The 27,701-nt window shown below is 40.6% G+C and overlaps 1 protein-coding gene across 1 annotated transcript in view; it reads right to left on the reverse strand.

Moving 5' to 3' along the window:
• Positions 1-1,978: 1,978 nt before the first annotated feature.
• Positions 1,979-27,701, reverse strand: part of LOC110159481 (CXADR-like membrane protein) — a 42,896-nt gene continuing 17,173 nt past the window's right edge. Inside the window, exons 4-7 of the mRNA XM_020924036.2 lie at positions 20,389-20,556; positions 14,234-14,356; positions 10,559-10,700; positions 1,979-2,387 (exon numbers count right to left, since the gene is read on the reverse strand). Coding sequence (XP_020779695.2) covers positions 1,979-2,387; positions 10,559-10,700; positions 14,234-14,356; positions 20,389-20,556 — 842 coding nt within the window. The remainder of the gene's footprint in view (positions 2,388-10,558; positions 10,701-14,233; positions 14,357-20,388; positions 20,557-27,701) is intronic.

Raw genomic sequence — 27,701 nt, forward strand, 5'->3', positions numbered from 1 at the left:
TGTTGGCATGCTAGTTTTACTGTGAAAGTTGTGAAAAGCGCCACTAAACTCATTGCTGTGAATAATTAGGAATGCTTGAAATGCGTTAAGCAAGTGAGCAATCATTTTGGACTTTTGAAAACCAGTATACGGCCCACAGCTCTGTACTTACTTCCTCAATTTTATTTTTTAGGATTTTGTAGAATATGGCAGCGTCATTTTGGTCCAAAAAAAATACAAATTCTGTCATTATCACCCAAGAATATCTGTACGGCTCTTTGTGATGTTGTGATGACATTTACAGTGACCTCAGCTCCCATCGGGCATCGCAATTTTCCAACAAAGAAGCTCGTGGACTTGTTTTAGATCAGTATTGCAATTTAAAATATCCCAAAATATAATTATAACAATCTGCAGGTGTCGTAGGCTATGTTCAGACTGCAGGGCTTAACGCTCAATTTGGAATTTTTGGTGAAATCCGATTTTTTTTGCGAGGTCGTTCACAATTCCAATTAAATGCGACTTGTATGTGATCTCCAGTGTGAAGTATAAATGGACGTGAGCACTGAGCACCTGGCGATTTTAAAGTTGCTGTCGTACCAGAGCCAGAACATGTACAGCTTATTTGTTTTAAAGAGCAGATTGAGAAGGAGAAGGTTTTTGGCCATGACGTTTTGTGGGGCAGTGGCATCAACGTTCGTGTTTTAATGACACTTTGAACGACACAGATCTGATTTTTTTCAAATGCAACCCAGGCCACTTGGATATGTGCTCCTAAAACCGATACATATCCGATCTTTTGACATGCGACTTCAGTCTGAACAACCAGGTCACATTCATCCCACCTACACGTCAGGCTCGAAGTCTAGTCAATGGAGGGAAAGCGAGCTTAGCGAGTTTAATAATATTTGGGGGTATCGCTGTATTCAGGCCAAATTGGGGGGGGTCTTTTCAGAACTGGGCGATTTTAAAAATGATCGCCAAAGAAATGTCCGAGCGCGACTAAAGACGATGCTGGCTCCAATGTCAACCAAAAATAAAGAGCCTACGAACCAAATGCAAGGAGGCTAAAGACTCAAACAAACGAAGTGGCCGTGGACGTGTAACCTGTCCATTTTACAAAGAACTGAACCGTATTTTGGGAGACAAGCCCAGCGTTTAGGCGACTTCTGTAAACGCTGAGCACGCTCGCTGAGTGTGACGTTGTGATGTCCTTCAATGCACATGCGAGACACTTTTGGAGCGTTTAAAGTTCACACTGGAGATCACATACAAGTCGCATTTGAATGGAAATGTGAACGACCTCGCAAAAAAAACGGATTTCACCAAAAAATCTGAATTGAGCATGAGGCCCTGCAGTCTGAACATAGTCTTAGATTGTTAACTGTAAGCAGACACAACCCTATTAAGTCTTCTTTAAATCGACAATTAAACGTAACACAGAGTTTTGTCAAAATTTTTGTGGGAGGTCCATGACTTCGCTTCTTTTATACTTCTAAACCTTCTAAAAACAGCTTCATCCTGCTGACCCCAAAACAGAAAATCTACATTAAAGTGAGCGTCGAGTGGAATGGCTGTGACTATAGTGACTTTGGCAAACTGTACACATGAAACATGACCGACGTGGAGACAGCAGAGATGATACAACTCAGTAAAGTGTTAATACAATGTGGAGTCTGTACAATCAACACCTCTCATCCCAATGCAAAGTCAATGTCGCGTCGTCTGAAATTATCTTGAGGCTGCAACTGGAGTTTGAAGAGTTTCCCGTACTCCGTAGTCCACATATCGCAGTATAAGTATTCCGCTTTCATAGCAATACATCCTTCGATCGGCCGTCTTGACAATAGTTCGTCAATTTGTGGAGTTTAAAAAATAATAATCGATTAATAGTGAAGAAGATTGTCCCGAAGTTTATAATGAGTAGAGCTGGTTGCCATGTCCTGAGACTTGAGCAAAGGGGGTAAAAGGGGAAAGGACGAAAGGGGGGGATTCTGGTCTAGACAGTCTGGAAGGCCTTGCTCTGGGCTGGGATCATGACCGGAGTGGCCCCCATACGAGACAGGTTGGCGGGGCTGAGTTTGGGCGGCGGGCTGGGCTTGGAGGTGGTGGTGGTGGAGGAGGAGGTGGGGGTGGCGCGAGGTTCGGGCGTCTTGGGCAGGGTTTGGGGGTACCCGGCCGGCTGCTGTTGGGAGTAGCCGGGGGGACTCTGGGAGAAGCTGCCCGGGGCCTGGTGGCAGTTCTCTTTGAGGGCGGCGACGGCGGGCACGCACGCTCGCTGGGGGCGCGGGGGCATGTTGTGGACCATGGACTGGGTGGAGGAGGTGCCCGAGCGGGAGCTGCCAGAGCGGGATGACGACAGAGAGTTGGGCTTCACCAGTTTGGCCTTGGGAGCCTCGGCGTCCTCCCTGGAACAAACACAACAGGTTTAAAGTGAGTATGACAGGCTTTATCATTGTCTAATTTCTATTTATGCTGGTGAAATAAAACCTGTTGTAAATATAAGTGATAATTTTACACAAATCAACGAGGCATTTATGAAAAAAACTTGAAAAATATGATGAAAATTACAGGAAGTATTCTGTTTTAGAGTTCCATATTTCAACAAAATAAAGGCATTTTCTTATAATTTCTTTTGTTAAATAATAATCTCTGTGTACATTAGAGGAGTTTTGGTTGCTAGGTAACAGTTATCGAATTTTCACTAGGGTGATGGCATGATTTCCTAGCCTGATTCATCAGCCAGTTTCACTTCGTAGAAATGTCTGACCTCACAGCATTAGAATTCATTCGCTCAATGGTAGCAGCGATTGGTTAAATGATAAAAAGTGCCTGCCTATTTGGTTGTGACGGATGTAATGCACCGCTAACAGGGCTAACTGGTAAATAAAACTTTTCCCAAATCCCTTAGGAAGAAAGGCAATAACGTCTTTCCCCTTGATAAAATTCTCTTTGTTCCGGCTTTAAATCCTCGATCTTGGGAATCGTTGACAAACTGAATGTATGGCTCTTTGCTGATTGGCTGGTGGCTGAACTTGCACTTCCAGGGTTTTTGCGAACCGTCTCGCAGGGGTGTCAAACTCATTTTGGTCCGGGGGCTGTATCCAACCGACTTTGATCCCAAAAGGGCCGGATCAGAAAACTCATGTCATATAAACCCCAAAAATAATAATAAGTTCAACTATTTGTGCAGAGAAACACAAATCTATTACAGAAATCTTTTTTAATTGATAAACTCTTTCTTTTACAAAATATTATAATATTATGAACAACCTGAAATTTTAAGAAAAACACAATTTCAACACAATGTTTTAACATGAACTTGTATGCAAGTAGGAATAAGTCCATTTTTCTTGGAAAATCCTGCACTCGGCTCCACTTTTCTCATTTTTGACATTTTGTTGATGAGGGTGTCACGGTCAACAGTCAAAACGATCGTCCTTTAAGAGCGTTTGGAAAGAGACAAATCTTCATTTGTGCTGCTCAGGTGGGAGGGGCCACGTACAGAGACGCTGGAGACCCTGCTGTGATAAACACCGCAAAAAATTACCAAATTCTATTACCAAATAGAAAATATAATTAAAATATTTTAGTAGAAAATCAACTGAGGGCCACAATAAAGGTCTTGGAGGGCCGGATCTGGCCCCCGGGCCGCATGTTTGACACCTGTGATCTAGTGTATTCTGATTCCTGACCTAGTTGCTGGAGAGAAATTAAATTGAACGGAGGCACTAAGTAGCGCCAGCGTGGCTGGCTTCCAACCAGAAAGTAAAATTTAAAACCTAAATAATGACCAAACAGGGGAAAAAAAGCACAGTTTTTGGCTAAATCTTAAATATAATGATCTTAAAGTGTCTTCTATTAGCCCTCACAGCTGAAGTGCGAATAAACCACAAAGGCCACAAGTCCTGCGCTGTAAGTTTGCAGAACTTCCAGTTAATTCTTTTATATGGCAAAATATCTATGGAAATGTCTCACATATTCTACACCAGCTTCATAAATCTGCCCCATCACCAAATTTTCAATGAACAAGGTCCACAAAGGATAAACATTCTGTCCATGAAGAATTTATCCACAACTATCAAGGTAAAAAAGATGAAAACTTAAAGGCGAACAACGACGACACATTAGTGAACTACTCCTGAGCAAAACTAACGCTATGGTCAGGAATAAAACATAAGCAACTTGTTCACTCAGACTGATTCTACAATTGAAATAAAAAATCAGTTTCATGATGTTGATTTTAGCATAGACAAAATGATTTGTAGAGATATGGAGACATCTCTAGGATACCATAATGTTAATTTTGCTCAGTAGTTCACTAACACTAATCTTTGTTCTCCTTTAAGCTTTCATCTTTCTTACCTTGATAGTTGTGGACCTTTGTGGACCTTGTTATTTGGTGATGGGACAGATTTATGAAGCTGGTGGAGAATACGAGAGACATTTCCACAGACATTTTGCCAAGGAAAACCATTAACCAGAATTTCAACAAACCTAGAGTGAGGCACTTCCAGCCATTGTGAAAAAGGTTTATGCTTATTCATGTCTGTCACAATACGAAAATCAAACTCACTTTCAATACTAAGGAATACACTCAATACTCAATAGCAACAGTGTTGGCGAGTAACAGATTACGGGAGTTATGTAATCAGAATACAAATTATGAGTAACTGTATTCAGTTACAGTTACTGTTTTAATGAGAGGTAATTGGATTACATTTACTTTGCTGAAATAAATGGATTACATGGTGGTATTTTCCTGTTTTCACATTTTGGGCTATATCTCTTTTTTTTTTTCACGGTAATTCCACTCATTGCCAGACATTAAACCAGGTCTAAAACCAGGTCTAAACCAGGACTAAACCAGGGCTAAACCAAGACTAAACCAAGACTAAACCAGGGCTAAACCAGGTCTGAAACTAGGTCTAAAACTAGGTCTAAACCAGGTCCAAACCAGGACTAAAACCAGGTCTAAACCAAGTAATCCAAAGTATTCAGATTACGTTACTCGCTTTAAGTAATTTAATGGATTATGTTACAAACTACATTTTGGGGTCTGTAATCTGTAGGGGAATACATTTTAAAAGTCACCTTCCCAACACTGAATACCAATTATGATACCATGATGATAATAAAAAACACTCTTTATTTAGACAATAGAATGTGATTTTCAACCTTAAATGCTTATTATGGCTGTTATTGTGTGTAAGTAACTTGTCTAATTTGCATTTTGGGAGAAAATAACTCGTGATGGTCTAATACTAATATCACTAATGGATGACCCGAGTTTCACATTTAAGATTCTCTATAAACTTGACCTATTATAATAAATCGCAGGGCTGCTGTGGCTCAGAATTCTTTTTCACAATATAAGAGACAAAGTTTGTGAAGCAGTATCGCTGATGAGTTGTTTACGCCGTAGCTAAGTTCTTCCTCCACTTCTCATGTCTTATCTCTTTCCTTATTAGTGTTTTTGCCTCTGCAGAGCCTCCACAGTCGGGTTTGAGTCGCACTAGACTTTGGCGATAGCAATTAGCCACAATCTCTGTCTCTCCCCCTCGCAACAGAAAACGAAATCAGAAAAGAGGATCTCACAATGTTCCTAATAGCGTACTATCAACTTATATAAAGTACCAGTCAAAAGTTTGGATGTAACCTCTCATGCACTGTTTTTATTTGTGTTTACTTCTATATTTTGTATAGGCGAGCTTCATTGTTGACAAAAGCGCGCGTTGCATGCTGGGAATTATTTTGGTTGGCGGCAATAAACAGTAATTCAACGTGACGGACGGAGCGAGAAAGCACGTAAAGGGTATTGATCCCGGTTATTTATCCACTCTAACGGCAGAGGACCAAAAGACCATTTGACCAGAAATTGGTCATAAGCATCGACGGACGACAAATCACCCTTTTCAACCCCGACAAAAGGTGGACCAAACCAAATTTCTGGTCAGAATCACCAACTACCAATATTCACTTCGGCGATATCCACAATGACTTGGTGGAAACTTCTGGGCCATTCACAGCAGAAAAGATGAAAACCTCCAAGAGTCTCGATGTGTTGTTGAACGAGTCCACGGTTTTCTAGGATCTTCTATGTTTGCTCTGCGGATGTTTGAAAGTCATTTAATTCACCGTTAGCTGTTCTTTTCACTTGGAATACAAAAAAGACATTTTCCTTCTTCCGTGCTTCTATTTGTGCATCCGATAATGCAGCAGGAATTTACCATTATCGGGGATAAATACACGAGGTTACGCACTGTGTTTGACCGCTACCGTGTTTCTTGCCTCCGACCAAAATATTTCCCAGCATGCAACGCGGGCTTTTAATAACAATGACGTCAGCTGAAACTCGCCTATATACAGAAGATACAGAAGACATCAAATATATGAAGTAAGATGTATGGACTTATGTAGCAAAGAAAATCTAAATTCCTCTCAGTAGCCTCCCTTTGCGTAGCCATTAAAAAAAAAAAAAGTGTAGTGTAGCCTGTCGAGATAATTACTATATCGACTTATCGTTGAATACATGGCAGATGGAACAATAATTTTTGGGAGTCAATATTACCTATTACATATGCATTTATATAACTACTGTTTTTTGGACTATAAATTGCACTTTTGTCATGGTTTTGGTGGTCCTTATACTCTGGTGCGACTTATATATTAAAATGTTCACACTGAAGCTGCAAGAGGGCGTTCTAGTCTTGTGTGTCAGTATATGCTGCTCCTGGTCCTCCTGTACCACTGTCACTTCACTCTACTGCACATGTCTCCTGCAGAAAGAGCCTCTGTCCTGTCTGTATCATGTCAGTCGATAGCACCATTACTTCTGTATCACTGAAAATTTGAAGAAACTTATAAAGACAGCTGAGAAGACTGAACACAAATGCACTCAAAAAGAAAATCTTATTTTGCAGACTACAAGCTCCAAGTAACTAAATATGCAGTTGAAAATGGTAATCGAGCAGCAGAAAGAAAGTTTTGGAGTGAGTGAGAAACTTGTGACAATCAGGAGGGAGCGCCATGCAACATTCCTGAGAGTCACTGGATGGATGGACAGAGCCTGGACTTCAGTGACACTGAAACTATCCTGTCGGGATTCAGAAAGGCCAGAATAATTCTAACTGGAACTGATGCTGAGTCTGACGACAGCTATTCTATTGTTATTATCTTGTCATTTCAAGCTGAAATGTCAGTTCCTGGTCTCTGGTCTTTTATAACATAAATTTCCCCCAAAAGTGCGACTTATAGTCCGCTGCAGCTTATATGTTTTTTCTTCTTTTTTTTGGCTTATTTTTGGCTGGTGCGGCTTAAACTCTGGAGCAGTGTTGGGGAGTAACAGATTACATGTACTGGAGTTATGTAATCAGAGTACAAATTATGAGTAACTGTATTCAGTTACAGTTACTGTTTTAATGAGCGGTATTTTCCTGTTTTCACATTTTGGGCTATATTCTGTGGGCTTTTTTTTTTTTTTTTCCAGTAATTCCACTCATTGCCGGACACTAAACCAGGTCTCAACCAGGTCCAAATCAGGTCTAAACTAGGAATAAAACGGGATTTAACTAAACCATGCTGCGTGGACCGTGTCTCGTCCTCTTCTATCAATAATATTTTTAATAAAGTCTGGGCTTTTTTATTGTCTTTCAGACAAAACATCTTATGTTACGATATCCGCGTCTTTGCGACTCTACAGCAAATCAAGTAATCCAAAGTATTCAGATTACGTGACTCACTTTAAGTAATTTAATGGATTACATTACAAACTACATTTTGGGATATGTAATCTGTAGAGGAATACATTTTAAAAGTAACCTTCCCAACACTGCTCTGGAGCGACTACACAGAAGAGGAAGCGGCGCTCCGTTTACCACCGGAGGTCGTGGAGTGTCTCAGAAGTGACATCGAGGATGAGGAATTCAGTGGATTTAGTGATTTGGAGTGAGATGGAGAGTTTGGTGAACTTGTTCTCTTCTGTTGTTTATGTTATAGTTTATCTGAAGAACTGTTCATATGTGACGTTAACAGTCTGTTGTTCTCTGTTCTATTGTTATTACTAGAACTTGACTTTCAAGAAGAAATGTCGGTTCCTGGTCTCTGATAATCCAAAAAAAAATTTCCCTCAAAAAGTGTGACTTATGTATGTTTTTTTCTTCTTCATTACGCATTTTTTGGCTGGTGCGATTTATACTCCGGAGCGACTTATAGTCCGAACATACTGTATGCCTTTTTTTGACACGTCTCTTGCTGTTTTTCCTACTTTTTTACAATTTAGTATTACCATTTATATTTGTTCTCTTTGTTATTATATTATATTGTGAGCTGCTCTGTCCAAGTAATTTCCCTTGTTGATCAATAAATTTCGTCTAAGTCTAAGCCTGTTGTGTTGACTTTTTCTTTGCCCTGCAGTAATTTGACATTTGTGGTTATTTTTCTGTATTATGATATAATTCGAGCTGTGGAGTGTCGCATTATGAAATTCTATGACTCATTATAGACACAAATGAATTACATAACTGCTGTATTCTGTCTTTTATTTCTTGCAGCTCATGTTTTTCACAATATTGTACATTAAGAAAACATTTTGCGGATAATTCTACTTTATGGTTTGGTTTTAATATTATCGTTTATGCTCTATATGTGTACAGCAATATATCACACTTAGTTTTGATGCCTTCAGTGAGAATCTACAGTGTAAATAATCATGGAAATAAAGAGAAAAACATACATTTGACTGGTAATAAATGGCCCAGCCCTCATTACGAGACTATACTGAGGTTATTATGTGCTTTTATGTGGTGTTTTAGTTTTCTTTGTCTGACAACGTTTTGATATTCTTCCCCTGCTCTTCTAACTTCAGACTTTTGTGTTAGATCGAGGTCTGAACCACTGCAGCTCTGTGCCAGTGAGGGGTGAAGGTCTGTGGAGGAGACCTGTGCCCAGCCTGTGCCCAGAGGAGAGTCTAAAGCAACTCGAGTCAAAAGGAAGATTTTAGTTTGACTACAGTTAAAGATAAAGGTCTTATATTACACAAAACTGACTCTTGTGAGCTTTAAGTCATGTTATAATGTTGTTACCTCTTCAAAATATATACCTGGAGTTTGAGTAACACTTTAGACTGCAGGCTGAAGTGACCCAAATCAGATTTTTTTGCCCCTGTGCGACCTGTATCTGATCTTTTAATGAGTCTGAACGACACAGATCAGATTTTTTTTCAAATATGACCCAGGCCACTTGGACATGTGCTCCTAAAACTGATACATATCCGATCTTTTGACATGCGACTTCAGTCTGAACGGCCAAAGTGCATTCATCCCACCTACACGTCAGGCTCGGAGTCTAGTCAATGGAGGGAAAGCGAGGTTAGCGAGTTTATTAATATTTGTGGGGATCGCTGTATTCAGGCCAAATTGGAGGGTCTTGTCGGAACTGGGCCTTTTTTGAAATGATCGCCAAAGAAATGGTCGAGCGGGGCTACAGGCGTCCTGGCTCCAATGTCAACGAAAAATAAAGGGCCTGTGAGCCAAATACAAGGAGGCTAAAGACTCAAACAAAGTGGCCATGGACGTGTAACCTGTCCATTGTACGAAGAACTGGACTGTATTTTGGGAGACAAGTCCGGCATTTAGGCGACTTCCGTAACCCATGAGCACGCTCGCTTCGTGTGACGTCCTCCAAGGTGCATGTGGGACACTTTTGGGCCGTTTAAAGTTCACACTGGAGATCACACACAAGTCGCATTTAATTGGAAATGTGAACGACCTCGCAAAAAAAACAGATTTCACAAAAAAATTCAGAATTGAGCATTAAGCCCTACAGTCTGAACACAGCCTATGTCTGTCTACATCTCCAAAACTAATGATATCAAAGCGGTAGTTTTCAAGTTAAGTTCAGTAGAGATCGGCAATTCAAGACCTAAAATCATCGAAATGATTCTAGTGAAGGTGTATGGAGCTTAAAAACACAGTGGACCACTTCCTGTATTACCACATGACATCACAACTTGGAACAGCGTGTTTTCTGTTAAAAAACTCAGCCTAAATATGCAGGGTTTGCGTGTTAAATGTGCAAATGAAATAAAACAGAACTCCAGGTATGTTTTTGATGAGGAAACTTTATAACATAGATCAGAAAATAGCCTAATATGGGCCCTTTAAAGCTACCACTTGTAAGTTGATCTAACAAATGGTAGCTTTAATTACTTTTTTTTTTTTTAACCAATGGAGTGAGTTTTTCTATATAGCAGTGATTCTTGAGAGTAGAGACAAAATAAAAACAGGTTTTGACTTGTTGTTTTTTTTTTTGTCAAAAGTATTCTATGTTCATTAGAGCTGTATATCTTTGTAGACTAAGATCTGAACTGTACAGAAATGCAAAAGAACAGGTTATGAAGAAACTTGAAGACCGGTCAACTACATCAGACATGACAAAGCTGACAAAAGGGCAGGTTTTTCTCTTGTTAAGCGCGTGGAAAAACCTGCAGCTATTGTTGGCAACATCATCTGCATAGTGTCCCATAGATAAAAGAGATGTTTCTGCGCTGTGTCTGAAAGAAAGTGAGTTGACAGTTTACCTGATCTCATTGGGCGTCTCCTCCTCCTCGTACTTCTTCATCTCCTTCTTGCGGAACACCAGCCAGATGATGAGGATGATGAGGAGCACGCCGAAGGACACGCCCACCACGGCACCAGCGACCACGCCCATTCCCCTCACATCTGCGAAAAACACCACAATATGAAAATAATTAGAAACGTTTCAAAACCTCTTTTACTGTCATCCAGTGATCTTCAGTTCTGTGAGTTGTCCTGGGGCAGACTCACTAATCACTGGTACAACACAAACAAGCTGGAGTGTCTTGCCTGAAGACACGACAATAAATACCATAAACAAAAACTAAAATAAAACAGTATGCAGTGGAAATCGGTTTGCCAGTATTCAGGTTATTTGACATGTACCAATCCTGCTTTTCAAGTTACTATTATGCAATTTTTTCCATTTATTCCAAATGAAACGAGAAGTGGAAACAACTATAACCTGGTTAAAAGTTTAAAAAGGTCTGCTTTAAAATGGAACTGCTGTTTGTGTAGTGACACTTCTGTTAAATCAGTGCGGTCAGGGGTGTAGTGGGCGTGATACAAGGGGGTACATCGTCCACCCACTCCTCTCGATGTAAAAAATAACAAATCTAAAATAGATATAACTTAAATGTCAAACCGGGGAGATTTGCCATGGTGAAAACAACCTGCATAGGCTCATGATATCTGCACTACTGTCCTATACCTGGGACATGAGGGACCAGGACTGAACCAGGACTAAACAAGGACTGAAACAGGACTAAACCAGATCTAAACCAGGACTGAACAAAAAATAAACCAGGACTGAACCAAGACTAAACCAGGACTGAACAAGGACTAAACTAGAACTGAACCAGAAGAAAACCAGGACTGAGTGTCTGGACGGGCCTGGATGTGCGCCTGAATAGACTGTTGGGAGACCGCGGGCAAAATGACCAACGCAGAGCTCCGCGCCCCACAAGCCCAAGCATGTGGCCGCCACCCAATTGCGCTTTATGGACACTCTGCTCCATGGGTTCTGGGTTCTCTCTCTCGCTTTCAAGTCCAAGATTAGTCCTGGTTTAGTCCTGGTTCATGTGTTGTAGCCTCTGATTTATATTCTGTAGATGATTATAAATGGCGTTAATGTTAATAACATGATTCTGCATCATTTTGAGTTAAAAAAAAAAACATCTAATATTACTGATTTTTTTTCTGGACTGGCACTTTTATGTTTGTACTGAAAGTGAATTGGGGAGGGGGGATGATGACGTCACAAATCACATACCCCCTCTTAAAAAAATCCCCACTACACCAGTGAGTGCGGTGTATTTACCGGCTAGTTGACGTGGACATTTAAGCCAAGTTGCCACTGAAGGAATATGAGTTTTGTGGTGCTTGTGACTGGTTTGGTTTTGTGTGACTATCAGCATTAGTAACACAAATATACTAAAACTCCTAACTCAAAAAACAATGCACTCTCTCACCTTTGTCCATAACCTAGCTTCAGATAACTTCCAAACCTCCTCCTCGTCTGTACTGCCTGGGTCTAAGTCGTTCGTGCCTGTAGGAAGCCCTGATTGATTGGACGGCGTTCAATAAAGGGAACATCAGATTGAGTTGTGTGGGTCTTGTTAGCTCCTCTGTCCACAATGTCATTAATAACAGGCTCTTATCCGATCACGTGTGAGGACTGTCCACAGGTGAAATCCCGTGTTATCGGCCCGAGCGCAGCACAGAGGTCGTTCATACATTAACGCGAACAATTGGCTATGGACGTGAATTGATAGAGGTTTAATTGGTGACAAGGGCTAATTAAGACTGAATAGATCTGAATTTTTCTTCTTTTTTGAGTGAATAATAATGCTTCCATTTATTCTCTCTTAAAAGGTGAACTATGTAACTTTTTGGTTAGGATTTGTCACCTGCTTATTTCTATGGATATGTCATTTCTCTGCCTGGAATGTTCCACAGTATGACATTAAATAGCTCTACATTACATTTATTCAATTACAGATGGTTTTATTGCTTAAAAATACCAAAAAAAAAAATGCATTCTGACTGTGAGCGGCGTCGCCTCTCCACAGATCTGACCTGTAACTTGGTCTGGTTTGGACTCCATGAAGATAAAAAGGTGTAATATCAAACTGTGAAACATTCCAGACACAGTAATAACATCTTTATGAAGAAAAGCATTTGACGGACCCTCCACCAGAAAAGTTACACAATGCACCTTTACTGACGCTGTATTTGATTTTTCCTGTCTTATGCTACGTTCAGACTGAAATGAAGTGAAATCTGATTTTTTTTGCGAGGTCGTTCACATTTCCAATTAAATGCGACTTGTATGTGATCTCCAGTGTGAAATTTAAATGCCCCAAAAGTGTCCCGCATGTGCACTGGACGACACGACGACGTCACACACAGTGAGCGTACTCAGTGTTTACGGAAGTCGCCGGAAATTTGGCCCGCGATATAATTATATTTGGCCCACGAGATCACATCAAATATGTATTAGAGCTTACCCGCCACACACAGATAGGCTATAGAGACATTATTTATTTAAAATGTTGTTATTATTTTATATTTTGCTTGGTCTGGATTCATTGTTTAAGCAAAACTATTAATTAAATATTTATTCAAGATTACAAATCTCGAAAGAAGAGAAAACATGCAGATGTTGTTGAAAATTTTCAAAAAATATTTAGTTTGGCCCACGACTTAGTCCCAGTTTTTAATTTTGGCCTCTGTGAATTTGAGTTTGACACCCCTGGCCTTGTCTCCAAAATACGGTCCAGTTCTTCGTTAAAATGGACAGGTTACACGTTGTTTGAGTCTTTAGCCTCCTTGTATTTGTCTCGCAGACTCTTTATTTTTCGTTGACATTGGAGCCAGGACGCCTGTAGCCGCGCTCGACCATTTCTTTGGCGATCATTTCAAAGACCTGCCTGGTTCCGATAAGACCCCTCCAATTTGGCCTGAATACAGCGATCCCCCCAAATATTAATAAACTCACTAACTTTGCTTTCCCTCCATTGACTAGACTCTGAGCCTGACCGTTCAGACTGAAGTCACGTGTCAAAAGATCAGATGTATCGTTTTTAAGAGCACATATCCAAGTGGACTGGGTCACATTTGAAAAAAATCGGATCTGTGTCGTTCAGACTGTCATTAAAAGATCAGATACAGGTTGCATAGGGGCAAAAAAATTTGATTTGGGTCACTTCAGGCTGCAGTCTGAACGTAGCCTTAAAAACGTGAAAATTAGAACTAGTTCATTTCAAACAGTTTGCAGAGGTCCAAAGTTATTCCTCATGCATTCAGAACAAGCAAATTATTCACAGCGATGAGTTTATAAGCACTTTCCACAACTTTTAGAGAGTTGTGATGTGAAAAGTGTGTCTATTCTCATCACAGTGAATAATTAGGATGCTCAGAATACACAAGATAAGTGAGGAATAACTTTGAACCAGTGCAAACATGTGTGAATGAAACAAAACACAACTCAGAATCCATTTTGTAAAAGTACAGGAACGTTAAAATGAACTAGTTCTTAAGACTGGATCCTTTAAGTACGTAAAAACACACAAAATCCTCCACAGTACCTGAGTTTGCACATTGGATTCAGTCTTCTCCGGTATGCGTGCTATGTTTAAATGCGGAAAAGTACAGGTCAGAGGTCAAAGGTGACTCACAGTGCATCTTGACCTCCACGGTGCAGCTCTCCTCTCCCACGTCGTTACTGGCCGTGCACTTGTAAACGCCGGCACTCTCCTTCGTCAGGTTTCTCAGCGTCACGATCTCTGGGTTTTTCAAATCTAGAAGGAAAAACAAATCGTAATGAAGTGACTTAAATTAAGAATTAGTTTAAATAAGAAAAACCTAATCATGAAAGGTACAGGGAACACTCAGAGAAAGTAGTTTTGCTTGAAATAGAAAACCAGTTATGAGCATAATATTACTCCAAACATAAGTCATTTTAACCCAAATAAACTGTCCGTAGCCTGCACTTCTACTGTTATTACAAGAATCACAACTGAACCTGGGTTGTCAAGAGCCTTAACCTGCAGACAGAGAACACACACAAGTTTTTTCTTCCTTCTCAGTAATATCGACGCTCCATTTCTCATGTGAACCTCCAGAATTCCCACACCAAGCTGCAGAGGCTGCACTAGTACTGACTCCTCACTGTCTGCAGGGGCTGGGGTTTAGGCAGTGACCAAGGGTGGAAAGTATTGAATTACATTTACTCACGTTACTGTAATTGAGTAGTTTTTTATGAGTAATTTGAAAATTTTAAGTAGTATTTGAAATAGGTAATTTTACTTTCACTCGAGTGCATTTTGACCCAAGTATTTTACTTCATTACACTGAAACCCACCCTCGTTATTGAGTAAAATCAGACTGATAGAGAAAAAAAAAAAAGAAATATGAAAAAAATAAAATAAAGATATGCCAGAAATGAAAGAAAATTGTACGTGCTTACATGTGAGGCATTTTCACTATAGAAAGTACAGTCATTGTACAGAAATGTCAGTCTGTCTTGGATCAATTTGGATGATTCTGGGCTGATATTCAAGACAAAGATGCACTGAATAATTCTCAAGAGGAAAGGAAACCCCTGGCCAAACCTCGGACAGTCCATTTGTGTTCAAACACAAAATGGGGAATAACACAATGCAAAATGTGCCTAAAGGTTCATTAAAACTTGTGCTGATTAGATTTATGATTCATCCCTTTTTACATCAAGTAATTGAAAGTAACTAAGTAACTTTTACTCAAATTACATTTTAAATTAGATACTTTTCAAGAAAGTGATTATATCAGGTATAGGTCAAGTGTTTCATGTCGCTCCTCCAGGGCCACAACACGAGGTGACTGTGAGGTGCCTGATAGAAAAACCTCTTTCAGTCAAAATGTGTTTTCATATAAGGGCAGTGTTCTGTGGAACAGTTTACCACCCACAGTTAGAGACTCCCCCAGCTTTACGACTTTTAAAGGCCATTTAAAGACATGGCTCAGGTCGACACAGGTGTGTGATCATTTACGATAGTTTACAATGTGCAATGGGCAAAGTGCAATATGCTATTAATTAAGTATTTTAATATTTAAATTACGGGCAATATGTAATATACTAAAGAATTTTACCTTCGAGGGCACGTGCAATACATTGTAGAAAAGCACTTTATAGTAATTTTAGCTTCATATCTCTACACTGGCATCTTAACTAAACAAGGCAGCGTGCAATCCAACATCCTTTACTTGACCTGTGTCTGTGATCTTGTGACTGACCAGCTCTTTGTGTCTGTCTATTTGTATTATTGTATTGTCTGTCGGGGTGTATTGTTTTTACTGTGATTTTGTTTTATGATTACATCAACCTGCCTAGGGACAGCAGATGGAAATTAGCCTTGGGCTATAATCTGATAACATATTTACATATCATGTATATGTTCATTAATGTGTTTTGTCCCTATTTTCTTAAATAAATTAAAAAAAAAAAAAAAAAAAGATTTTTAGATGGATACTTTTACTTGAGGAGGAAGTAAACAAAGTAAAGATACTTTTACGTAATGACAGTTTTTCAGTACTTTTTCCACCTTTGGTAGTGACCATTCTGATCAGAGAGGTATTTTAGGTTTAAACCAACTGGATTTCAGCGTTGATGTTGGAAACCCAAATACATAGAACCTCATGATTGAATAATCATTTATTATTAGTCTGTCTCCATCTCTAAAGCTCAAAACACTCTGCTCCACCTTGTGATGAAGAAGCAGTTTTCAAGTTAACAGCTACTTTTAACTTTAGGGCCTGTTTACACAAGAATGCTTACGACAAAATATTTACTTACGAAGTGTCTTTCGTTTAGGCAGTGATGGCGTTTTTGGGGCTTAAAAATGCAAAAATCTGAAATCACCCTCCAGAGTGGAAAAGCTGAATACACTCCGCCGTAGTGTTTCCGTCTACACTGCCCAAGACGCAAAACTCTGGTCAGATCTGCTCACGTCTTGTATGCGTTTACCTCACAGAAACCTGGCATGCATACCCAATCAATTCCACACACTTTTGCGCCACCGTATGCACACAGTTTTCCTCCCGAAAATGCTCATCTAAACACGGAATAAAAAGTGAAGACGCGATGCCATTTTTGCGTCTTTTCTTCAGACCGTCATCATATAAACGTAGTGTCAGTTTAGTAAAAATGGGCAATTCCAAGGCTGAAATTATCCAAATGATTCTAATGAAGGTGTATGGAGTTTAAAAACGCAGTGGAGACATTCCTGTATGTGTGTTAAACATGTGTGAATGAAACAAAACACAACTCCAGGTATGATTTTGATGAGAAACAACATCAGAAAATAGCGTAATATGTGCCCTTTAAACATTACATTACTTGGGAAAAAATAAACATTGGATGAACAGACATTAAATCCAGTCCTGTCACAGTCGATAAAATAGCAATTCAAGTCATTTTAACCAACAGAGTGTCTTGGTTTTGTCCATGAAAGCACTTTTGTAAGTTGGATTTAAAGCGCGTGGGGCAGATGGAGAAAGCGGGTGATGAATCTGAACAGACAGGGGACTTTCTTGTGTGGGAAGAGACGGCGCAGTCAGCACAAAAAGCCATAAAAGTCCTGAAAAGCCTGAACGTGACAAGTGGCAGTTTTCATTTTTCTCGACTGTACTTGAACTCGCCTTCTCCACCTGATCCGAACACGACCGGTCCCCGCGGCGACGCGCAGAGGAGCATCGGTCTCGCGGTGAGGACGTTAGAGCAGGATTCATTAGATCAGAGTAGAATAATGTGAAATATACAGTAGGTGTTCTCTTAGCTTCTCACAGTTTAGCATTTTTCTCCTGCATCAAATTCGATTGCTTTTCTTCTTGTCTGCAGGGAGACATTTTGCTTCTGCTTTGAGTGGGAATGTTCCATAGCGTTGCATTAAACATATTTATATATATTCGAGGTAAATCAGTCATGCATCCCAAATTTTTGGACTTCTGGTCATCGCTCTATAGGCAAGTTTCAGCTGACGTCATTGTTATTAAAAGCCCGCATTGCATGCTGGGAAATATTTTGGTCGGAGGCAAGAAACACGGTAGTGGTCAAACACCTCGCGTATTTCTCCCCGATAATGGTAAATTCTTGCTGCATTATCGGATGCACAAATAGAAGCACGGAAGAAGGAAAATGTCTTTTTCGTATTCTGAGTGAAAAGAACCGCTAACAGCGAATTAAACGGCTTTCAAACATTCGCAGAACAAACGTAGAAGATCCTAACAAACTGTGGACTCCAACAAGTTCAACAACACATCGAGACTCTTGGAGGTTTTCATCTTTTCTGCTGTGAATGGCCCAGGAGTTTCCACCAAGTCATTGTGGATATCGCCAAAGTGAATATTTGTCCAGGTAGTTGGCGATTCTGACCAGAAATTTGGTTTGGTCCACCTTTTGTCGGGGTTGAAAAGGGTGATTTGGCTCCGTCGATGCTTATGACCAATTTCTGGTCAAATCATCTTCGATCCTCTGCCGTTAGAGTGGATAAATAACCGGGATCAATACCCTTTACGTGCTTTCTCGCTCCGTCTATCATGTTGAATTAGTGTTTATTGCCACCGACCAAAATAATTCCCAGCATGCAACGCGCGTTTTTGTCAACAATGAAACTCACCTATTGTCAAAGCCGATGTTTTCAAGTCTTTTGAACCATATCGCTTTTGTTTCTGGTTCTGATATTGTCATATTTTAGTTCTGGGACTCGGACATTGTAATTGTGTGATTGTTGGAAGTCCTAACAGCGGAAAACGGCTCGAGAAATGGGCTTTGGAAGTTTGCAAACTCCATAAATGTGTGTGACTGCAAACCTCTGTTCAAACTGTTTCCCTTCTCGACGGAATTAAAAAATAGTGAAAGGCGAAGGCGATGGGCGGGATTGATCCACGGGAAGGATGAAAAAGGAAACCTTTGGCTGCCTAAATCATCCCAAGTTTGCAGCGAACATTTTGTACATGGAGCGTCATCAAAGCAAAATCCCGTTTGTTAAGCGAGACGTACAGAAGACAAACAGGCTGAGCTGCACGTTCTTGTTCTTGTGGTTTTACAGCAACATCACATCTTGGTCTCTATGCAGTGGAAGGTGTTTCTTGGTGAACAGCTGGTGCCTTTTGCTTTGGGGTTAACTTTTTAAATTCGTAACCAAGGTTGAGCGAGGGATCAGGATGATTTCTTAGGCAGCCAACAGTTTCCTTTTTGGTCCTTCCTGTGTATCAATCCTGGCCACCGCCTTCGCCTTTTCACTATTTTTCAATTCCGTTCAGAAGGGAAACAGTTTGAACGAAGGTTTGCAGTCACACACATCTGATTACCTTTTGCAGTTATGGAGTTTGCAAATTTCCGAAGCCCATTTCTGGAGCTGTTTTCCGCTGTTAGAACATCCAACAACCACACAATTACAATGTCCAAATCCCACAACTAAAATATGAGAACCAGAAAAAAAAGAGATATGGTTCAAAAGACTTGAAAAAAATCAGCTTTAACAATAGACGCATCCCACTGGGAAAACAAACATGGCGGTTTGATGCTCACTTTTTCTGAGGATCCTTCCCGGTATAAATTGCGTGATGACCGGAAGTCAGAAATTCAGGACGTATGGATACAGAATACACACTTCGCCAACAAGTGAGTTTGGTCACTATTGAATCACCCAGAGTTCAGATGGGTGTGATTGACAGGTGGATTAACCAATCAGGGACACGTATGAACCATCCGTATCAAAACAAATATGACCGCTTACGAGAAAAAAAGAATGGAAAAAATATTATGAGGGAATGAAAAACTGTGAATTTTATCAGAATCAGTGAGCCAAACTAAAAGAAACTGTGTAACTAAAATCTGCAGTGAGGAAAATGAGGAAAATTTAGCTCCAAATGTTAGTTGACCAATGAGCTCCTTCGTGTAATAATAATAAGACATAACAAGGAATGTAATGATATCCAAATCTCACGGTACGATATTTATTGTGATATTTTACAGAAGCTAATATAATTGTAGATTTGTAATTGTAGGACACTTTTTTGCTTTTAAAATAGATAGTAATAGATTTTGGTCTAGTTAGATGGTTTTCCAAAGGTTTTATTAGTTCAGTTTCAATCGGCATTGGCAGATCGTGGTGTAATTCGCCTGGCGTTCCCTCCTTGTCTTGGTGAATGTGTTTTATGAATGTGAATGTGGGTGGATAATTTATTTTTTATTTTTTCTATGAGGAAGACTCAGATATACATTGAGTAATAATGTGTTTAATGCAGTTTTGCGCACATTTGTTTACCTTTTTACAGAAACAAAACTTAAAACCACATGGCTCATTTGCATAAACTATAAGTGCTGGAAAAAATCGGCTCGCTCCTTGTGCGTTGATGCGGTTCAGCTTCTGTCGGACTAAAGGACACAACATACTCCGCGAGGCTCTTGACTACAGTAGCTGTAATGCTCCGACAATCCATGAAGCGGCGCCACTTCGTAGTTTACCAAAGTCGTACTAAAATATTTTGACAGATTTTTGATCTGATTTTCCGTGTACCACATAAAATCGTTTCGAGGTCAGTAAGCATAACCAGAATTACCACATAAGGTGCACTATTGATTTTTTTGATCAAATTAAAGGATTTTAAGTGCTTCATAGTCCAAAAAATACGGTACACACATTTGTTAACCCCCACATTTGATAATGAATTTAAAATGATGCTTTGAAAACAAAAACATCTACCCCAGAGGATTTAAGGCTATATAAAAATACTGTTCTCCTCATTATAAAATAATCAAACAGAAAACACTATCCTGAGACGGTCTTACCTATGAGAGCCATGGGAGGGAGCTTTCCCACGTACTTGCCCTTGTCCAGGACCCGCTCCCATTTGTAGTGAATGGGGTCTGAGCCGTCTGAGGACTTACAGCTCATCTTCACGTCTCCCCCCTCCAGGAGCTTCCCCTCCATCCAACAGCGAGGCTTTGATGGCTTCACTGTACAAACACAAACATACAAACAAACACAAATAATCAGTCATTTTCAATAATCAATCAATAATACACTTGGGTAGTTTATTTGTTTAAAGGCCCCATATTACGTTTATGATCTATGTTATAATGTTGTTTCCTCATCACAAACAGACCTGGAGTCGTTTTTTGTTTCATTCACACGTTTAACACACAAACTGCATATTTGTGGCTGAGTCCTTCTCACAAACAGAAGACACTTTATTCCACCTTGTGATGTCATGTAGTGGTCATTTTCAAATTAAACCATTCCAGACCAATGTTATCGTTTATGATACCTGGGAATATGTTTTATGTAACTGTGCAAGATAGAAACTGACATTTTTTCTTGTAAAGCTGACAGTTGCAGCTTTCCGAGCACACTGCGTGATGATGTAGAGAAAACAGGTACCCGATAGGAACTTTGTTTTCCGCCAAACACATGTTCTCTATCCATTTTGAATGGCCCAAACTTTGCCAAATTTGCCAAAGAGTGTAGTGAGTCAAGATGGTCAACTGCTCTGAGCGTCTGTGTTCGTAACAATTGAAAACGCTGCTTTAAGTGCAGTTATTTCTCAAACTAATGGCAAATTACAAATCTCAGTCTGAGCATCCCTTGTTATTTTTATTTGAAAGGTTTATTTCAGTCAAAATTTACAAATACAAACGTAATAAACATCATGGAAATGCAGGAAGTGATGTGGCTCTGTGACCTGGACCTGACACGAGCTGGTTCCATGACTTGACTGGCACCAGGAAAGTCATGGGGCCATTGTACGTTTTTTTTTGTGTGTGTTTTTTTTTTTTTTTTTTTTTTTGAGGCAATAAGGATCTTTTTAGTTTACTAACAGACATGTGATTTTGTACTTTTGTAGCTAAGGCTCTAAATTAGGCTTTTTTTTATATCCAAAAAGTTGTTTATACATGTTTGCTGTGAGAGTTTAAATTGAATTTTATTTTATACATTTTTATTTTATTTATTTATTTATTTGTTTGTTTATTATTATTATTATTATTATTATTATTTTAATTAATTGATTAATTATTTTTTTTTTTATTTATGGGCCTATAGCTTTTATTACAACCATATGACATAACTACAGCAGCAGATTGTGATAACAGGTTGTACTGAAAAAAAAAAAAAAAGGATGTATAACACTTTATTAGACGGTAAAAGGGAGGATTTTAAGGGCAAAATTAAGAAAAAAAAATCCAGACGAGGACAAATGTACTAAAATTACCCTTAAGTCTTGATGGGTTAATATGCATGAATCAAACAAAACACAACTCCAGGTCTGTTTTTGATGAGGTAACAACATTCTAACATGACTTAAAGCTCAAAAGAGTCCACTTTGTGTAATATAGGACCTTTTGAAAATGTATTTAAAGCTCTCAGCGCACAGGAGTAACCATCATTTGACTGATCACGGCTAAACTAATCATTAGATGCAGCTTTAAAAACAAGTAAGAGTGCAGTTGTAATTTCCTCTTGTAACGATTATTTGCTTGATCCGATGTTCTTCACATAAGAGGCGCTGGGCAGCAGGACTTTGTTGCTGGGTCAGGACTTTGTTGTCAGTCTGAAGTTGTTCTGATCCGGTCTCTGCAGTCCGTCTCCTCTCAATAAACTGTCATTCTCACCGACGTCTCCCGCCCACGCCTCTTCATCTCGCCTCGACCCTTCTGAACTCTTTGGACTGACAGAATACAAGATGTACCCTCCTCTCTCTCTCCTCTCTCTCTCTCTGTCTCTTTATCCCTTTCCTCTCGCCTCCCCTCTTCTCTCCCTCTTTCTTTCTCCCACTCTCGCTCTCTCTGTGTCCCCCTTTCTCTCTCTCTTCTCCTTCTCTTCCCCACCTCATCTCATCCCTTCTCTCCTTCTCCCACTCTCTTCCTCTGTCCTTCTCTCCCCTTCCTCTTCCTTTCTCCCGCTCTCTACTCTCTCTCTCTGCAGTCCTTTTCTTGTTTTCTCTCTCCTCCTCTTCCTCACTCTCTCACCACCACTCTTTCTCTCTCTCCCCCTCTCTTTCTCCCTCTTTCTCTCTCTCCCTCTTTTTCTCTCTCTGTCCTCTCTTTTTCGCTCTCACTTCACTCTTTCACTCTCTCTCTCCCTCTCTTCACTCTCTCTCTCTCCCCCTCTCTTTCTCTCTCTCTCTCTCACCCTCTTTCTCTCTCTCCTCTCTTTTTCCCCTCTCTTTCTCTCTCTCTCTCCTCTCTCACTCCCTCTTTTTCTCTCTCTCTCCTCTCTCACTCCCTCTCTTTCTCTCTCTCTACTCTATCACCCCTTCTCTTTATGTCTCACTCCTCTCTCTTTCTTTCTCCCTCTCTTTCTCTCTCTTCTCTCTTTTCCCCTCTCTTTCTCCCCCTCTCTTTCTCTCTCTTTCCTCTCACCCCCTCTTTCCCTTTCTCCCACCCTCTCTTTCTCTCTCTCTCTCCTCTCCCACCCTCTCTTTCTCTCTCTCCTCTCACCCCCTCTTTCGCTCTCTCCTCTCTCTCCTCTCTCACCCCTCTCTTTCTCTCTCTGTCCTCTCTTTCGCGCTCTCTCCTCTCTTTCTTTCTCTGCCTCTTCCTTTCATCCTCTCTTCTCTCTCCTTGTTTCTCCCCCTTTCTCCTCTCCTCCTCTCTTTCTCACTCTCCTCCTCTTATCCTCTCCTCCTCTCTCTCTCTCTCCTCCTCCTCCCTCTCTCCCCCTCTCCCCGGGCTGCCTGTGTTTGGCCCGGGGCGTGGGCCGGTGGTGGGTGAGCAGAGCAGTGTGTTCAGAGTGTGTGTGTTCAGAGTGTGTGTGTGTTCAGAGTGTGTGTGTGCAGAGTGTGTGTGTTCAGAGTGTGTGTGTTCAGAGTGTGTGTGTGCAGAGTGTGTGTGTGCAGAGTGTGTGTGTGCAGAGTGTGTGTGTGCAGAGGAGTGTGTGTTCAGAGTGTGTGTGTGCAGAGTGTGTGTGTGCAGAGTGTGTGTGTGCAGAGGAGTGTGTTCAGTCATGTGTGTGTGAGGTCTGAGGGCCACAGAGCTCAGAGGAACCTGACAGAAGAACCAGGACTCTGCACCAGACTCACACAGAGCAAAGATCAGGCACTGAAAACGTGACTTACAGTTACATTCTGATAGATTTTCAAGTCAACAGCAGTTATTCAAATGATTCTAGTGAAGTTGTTTGAATTTTAAAACACAGTGGAACACTGTGTTTTTAAACTTTAAACTGTGTTTTGGAGTAATGCACATCCAGCATTACTGGATGACATCACAAGGTGGAAAAGAGTGTTTTCTGTTTGAGAAAAATCTACAGTGGACACCAGTCTGAACGATCACTGTTCCTTAGTATGTTAATATGAGTATGAAATGGTGAGGTAAAGTCCAATGTGGAACTTTTCTGACAGGTCAAGTGTTTTGGGATGCAATATACTCTCAAACATTATGAGAAAAACAAAAACATCTTCATGGGATTTTTACTTTATTGCCATAAAAACTAGCCAGGCTGGTGCAACCTCCACTCAATTTCATTTCTCTCCAGTGACTAGGTCAGGAATCAGAATACACTAGACGGTTTTCAAGAACCCCGGGAGTTGTAGACGGCGGACCGGCCAATCAGCGAAGAGCTGTGAAGCCATGACGTCAAACTCAAGTGCCTGTCTGGGTCCCTTTTGTGGAACAACACAACAGTAACCAAAGTGGTTGAGATTAGGGCTATCGCAATAACCGCAAAACTGAATCACCGCAGTACTAAGAGGCCCAACGTGATCTCCGCATGGACCAACGTGACCCGACCCAGAGTCCTGCACGGGTTCATTTTTAGAGACCCGTTGCCCCCCGGACCCGTAAGCATTCCACCCGTTACTGCTCATACTCTTGATAAACCAGGACTAACCTAGGACAAACCCAGGACTAACCCAGGACTAACCCAGGACTAACTCAGGACTAACTCAGGACCAACCCAGGACTAACTCAGAACTAACTCAGGACCAACCCAGGACTAATTGAGGACTAATTGAGGACTAATTGAGGACTAATTGAGGACTAACTGAGGACTAACTGAGGACTAACTGAGGACTAACCCAGGACTAACCCAGGACTAACCCAGGACTAACTCAGGACTAAGGTCCGCCTGCGTAGACCATCTGGTGACCGCAGGCGAAAGGACCGCAACAGCTCCACACCACACAGAGTTAAGCGCGTCCGTCGCCCGATCGCGCTTTGCGGACACCCTGGACGGCGTGCTCGTGCTAGGGGCTCTCTCTCTTAAGTCCGCGGGTACTCGACCTGGAGTTGACCTTTGACCCGACCTGGTGCAGGACTTGACCCGAGCTGAAACAGTGAGGGCTGGAAAGATGCACTTGTTCCAAAGCCAAATGTTACTTCTTCCACGCTACATCCACACGACAACCAAGGTACATGTGCATCTGCACAACAAGTGCATCAGAGAGTTTTCAGTGCCGCTGGAAATATTGTAACTCCAGGGGATGTGGGGTGGGTATCACTGCATACCGCGCTGTTGAGCCGCTGTACCGCACCGAAATTCCCAAACCGCGACAGCCCTTGTCAAGATAGATGTAGACGAAGACAGACATTCTGTGTTGGCAACGATTCCCGAGATCGAGGATTTAAAGCCGTAACAAAGAGAATGTTTGGTGAATTTTATCAAGAGGAAAGACGTTATTGTCCTTCTTCCTACGGGATTTGGTGCATTAAATACGTCATGACCAAACAGCAGCGATTGGTTAAATAAAAAAAGTACCTGCCTACCGTCGAGCGAATGAATCCTAATGCTGTTAGGTCAGACGGTTTCACTTCAGGCTAATAAAAAAACGCATGTTACATTTAGTTTTACTTTTTTGGAGTAGGTTATGCTTTTTTTTTTTTTTTTTTTTCCTTTTAAATCAACTAATAGTTCAAAGAGCTTAAACATAAAAGCTTAATTCTGAATGTTCTGCTGATTTGAGACACGTCGTTAAAATCAGCTTTAATCATGTACAAAGGCAACAGTGAATGGGCACTGATTAAACTTTCATCTGTGACTCAGCGCCCCAAATATGCGAAATTCTGGGAAAATTTTGCAATTACACTGAATCGTTTCCTTCACAGGCGCCCCATAACCCTAACTAACCATGTCGTGCTGGGCATTCTGGGTAAATGTCTCCATGGCGTCTCATAAACAGGAAGCGGCTCTAATGTAAAGGACTGCAGACTGCGCTGGGCCCAATCGATAACCTGCTCCCCACCTGCGCGCCATGCACTCAATTCCAGGAAATAGTCTGCTCCCTATTCTACAAGTGTTATCTGCAGTCCACAGGGAGAGGGGGGTGGAGAGGTGGAGAGGGGGATTAGCACGAAGCCAGCACGTTTGACATCCGAGCGGAGAGACCCGGGCGGGGGGACTGCTAATGTGGTCCCGCTTTTGCTTCCAATTTGCTGGTTCTTCCCGACGTGCTTCATTAAATGTGCCGTGCCCACTTTTTACCCATGTATTTGAACGAATATACACACGGGCCCGGTCAAGCAGAAGTAAACAGCAAGGCCAAAAATTCAAGTTCATGCATCTGATATAAAAATGTATTCAACAGATACATATGTACTCTAGTTTATGAAACTGTTGACCTTTTTTCTGTACCATTTTTGGTTCTAAAGTTACATACGTTTTAAACAGACCATGTATGAAACATGGAACAAAAATTATTTCCCAAATTTCAAAGACCTGCAAATCATGTAAATAAATGGATGTATTTCATCATATCTTGTGTTATTCCATCTTTGAACTGTTGATGAAGGTACATGATTTAAAAAAAAAAAAAGTATTTAAAATGATAAAAATTTGCTTGGAAGGACTGACATATTTTATAGAAATGGTTTCCTTTCATTTTGAAGTAATATTAAAGTATTCGGAAGAAAAAAGCGACAAATTATGCAAAATCATGCACCTTCTACTTCAGGGGTGTCAAACTCATTTTGGTCTGGGGGCCATATCGAACCTACTTTGATCCCAAAGGGGCCGGATCAGAAAACTCATAGCATATATACCCCAAAAACAACAATAAGTTCAAATATTTGTGCAGAGAAACACAAATCTATTACACAAATCTTTTTTTAATTGATGAACTCTTTGCATGCAATTTCAACACAATGTTTTAACATGAACTTGTATGCAAATTGGAACAAGTCAATTTTTTTCTTGGAAAATCCTGCACTCGGCTCCACTTTTCTCATTTTTGTCATTTTGCTGATGAGGGTGTCACGATCTACAGTCAAAACGATCGTCCTTTAAGAGCGTTTGGCTCTGGAGACGCTGTTATGCTAAGCAGTGCAGAAAATTACCAATAGTTTAATAGAAAATTTAATGAAAATATTTTAGTAGAAAATCAGCCGAGGGCCAGATTAAAGGTCTTGGAGGGCCGGATCTGGCCCCCGGACCTTATGTTTGACACCTGTGTTCCACTTGCTTGCACAATTTTCCCTCTGTTACTTTTCCCTCCGTTACCATGACCTTTCTTAATAAAAAATCTCATTACTCAAAAAGTAAGAGGTTTTTCAACCTAATCTTGTACCATATGGTAGAAAACTATATGAAGCAAATATTCAAACCAGTTTGTTAAGGATATGTAAGTGAGAACCACTAGTTATCACTGTTTGGATTTATTGCCCAAAAAGTGCATATTTCATTCCCTCCGTTACTGACATGAGTTTTTAAATTTTTTGTCAACAACTTGAAAGAATATCACAGGTTTAACTTGACCCTGTTGGAGTGTAACTCTTTCCTACATTCTGATATTTTACTTATTTCAATAGTCCCTCGAGTTTCTGAATAAGAGACATTTGAATGTCAAAAATCTGCCCCTGTTTCCCTCCGTTACCACTTGACCGGACCCACACACAGATTTAATGGATGAGCAGCTCTCGAGGCCAAAATAAGATAATCAGGAAGCGCGCATTAGCATTCTAGTTGTTGTTCGCTTTAACGTCACTACAAAACTCCACTCTGGCCTCTGAAATTTGTGAAAAAGTCATTGTGGTGAATAATTAGAATGCTCGAAATGCAGAAAGAAAGAGAGGAATTACTTTATTATTAGTCTGTCTACAACTCAAAAGCTCAAAATGCTCTGTTCCACCTTGTGATGTCATGAAGTGATTGTTTTCCTATACAATACCTG

Source organism: Boleophthalmus pectinirostris, unplaced genomic scaffold (genome assembly GCF_026225935.1).
Source record: "Boleophthalmus pectinirostris isolate CB_2022bp ecotype Guang Dong unplaced genomic scaffold, ASM2622593v1 HiC_scaffold_12, whole genome shotgun sequence".
NCBI classification, from domain to species: Eukaryota; Metazoa; Chordata; class Actinopteri; order Gobiiformes; family Gobiidae; genus Boleophthalmus; species Boleophthalmus pectinirostris.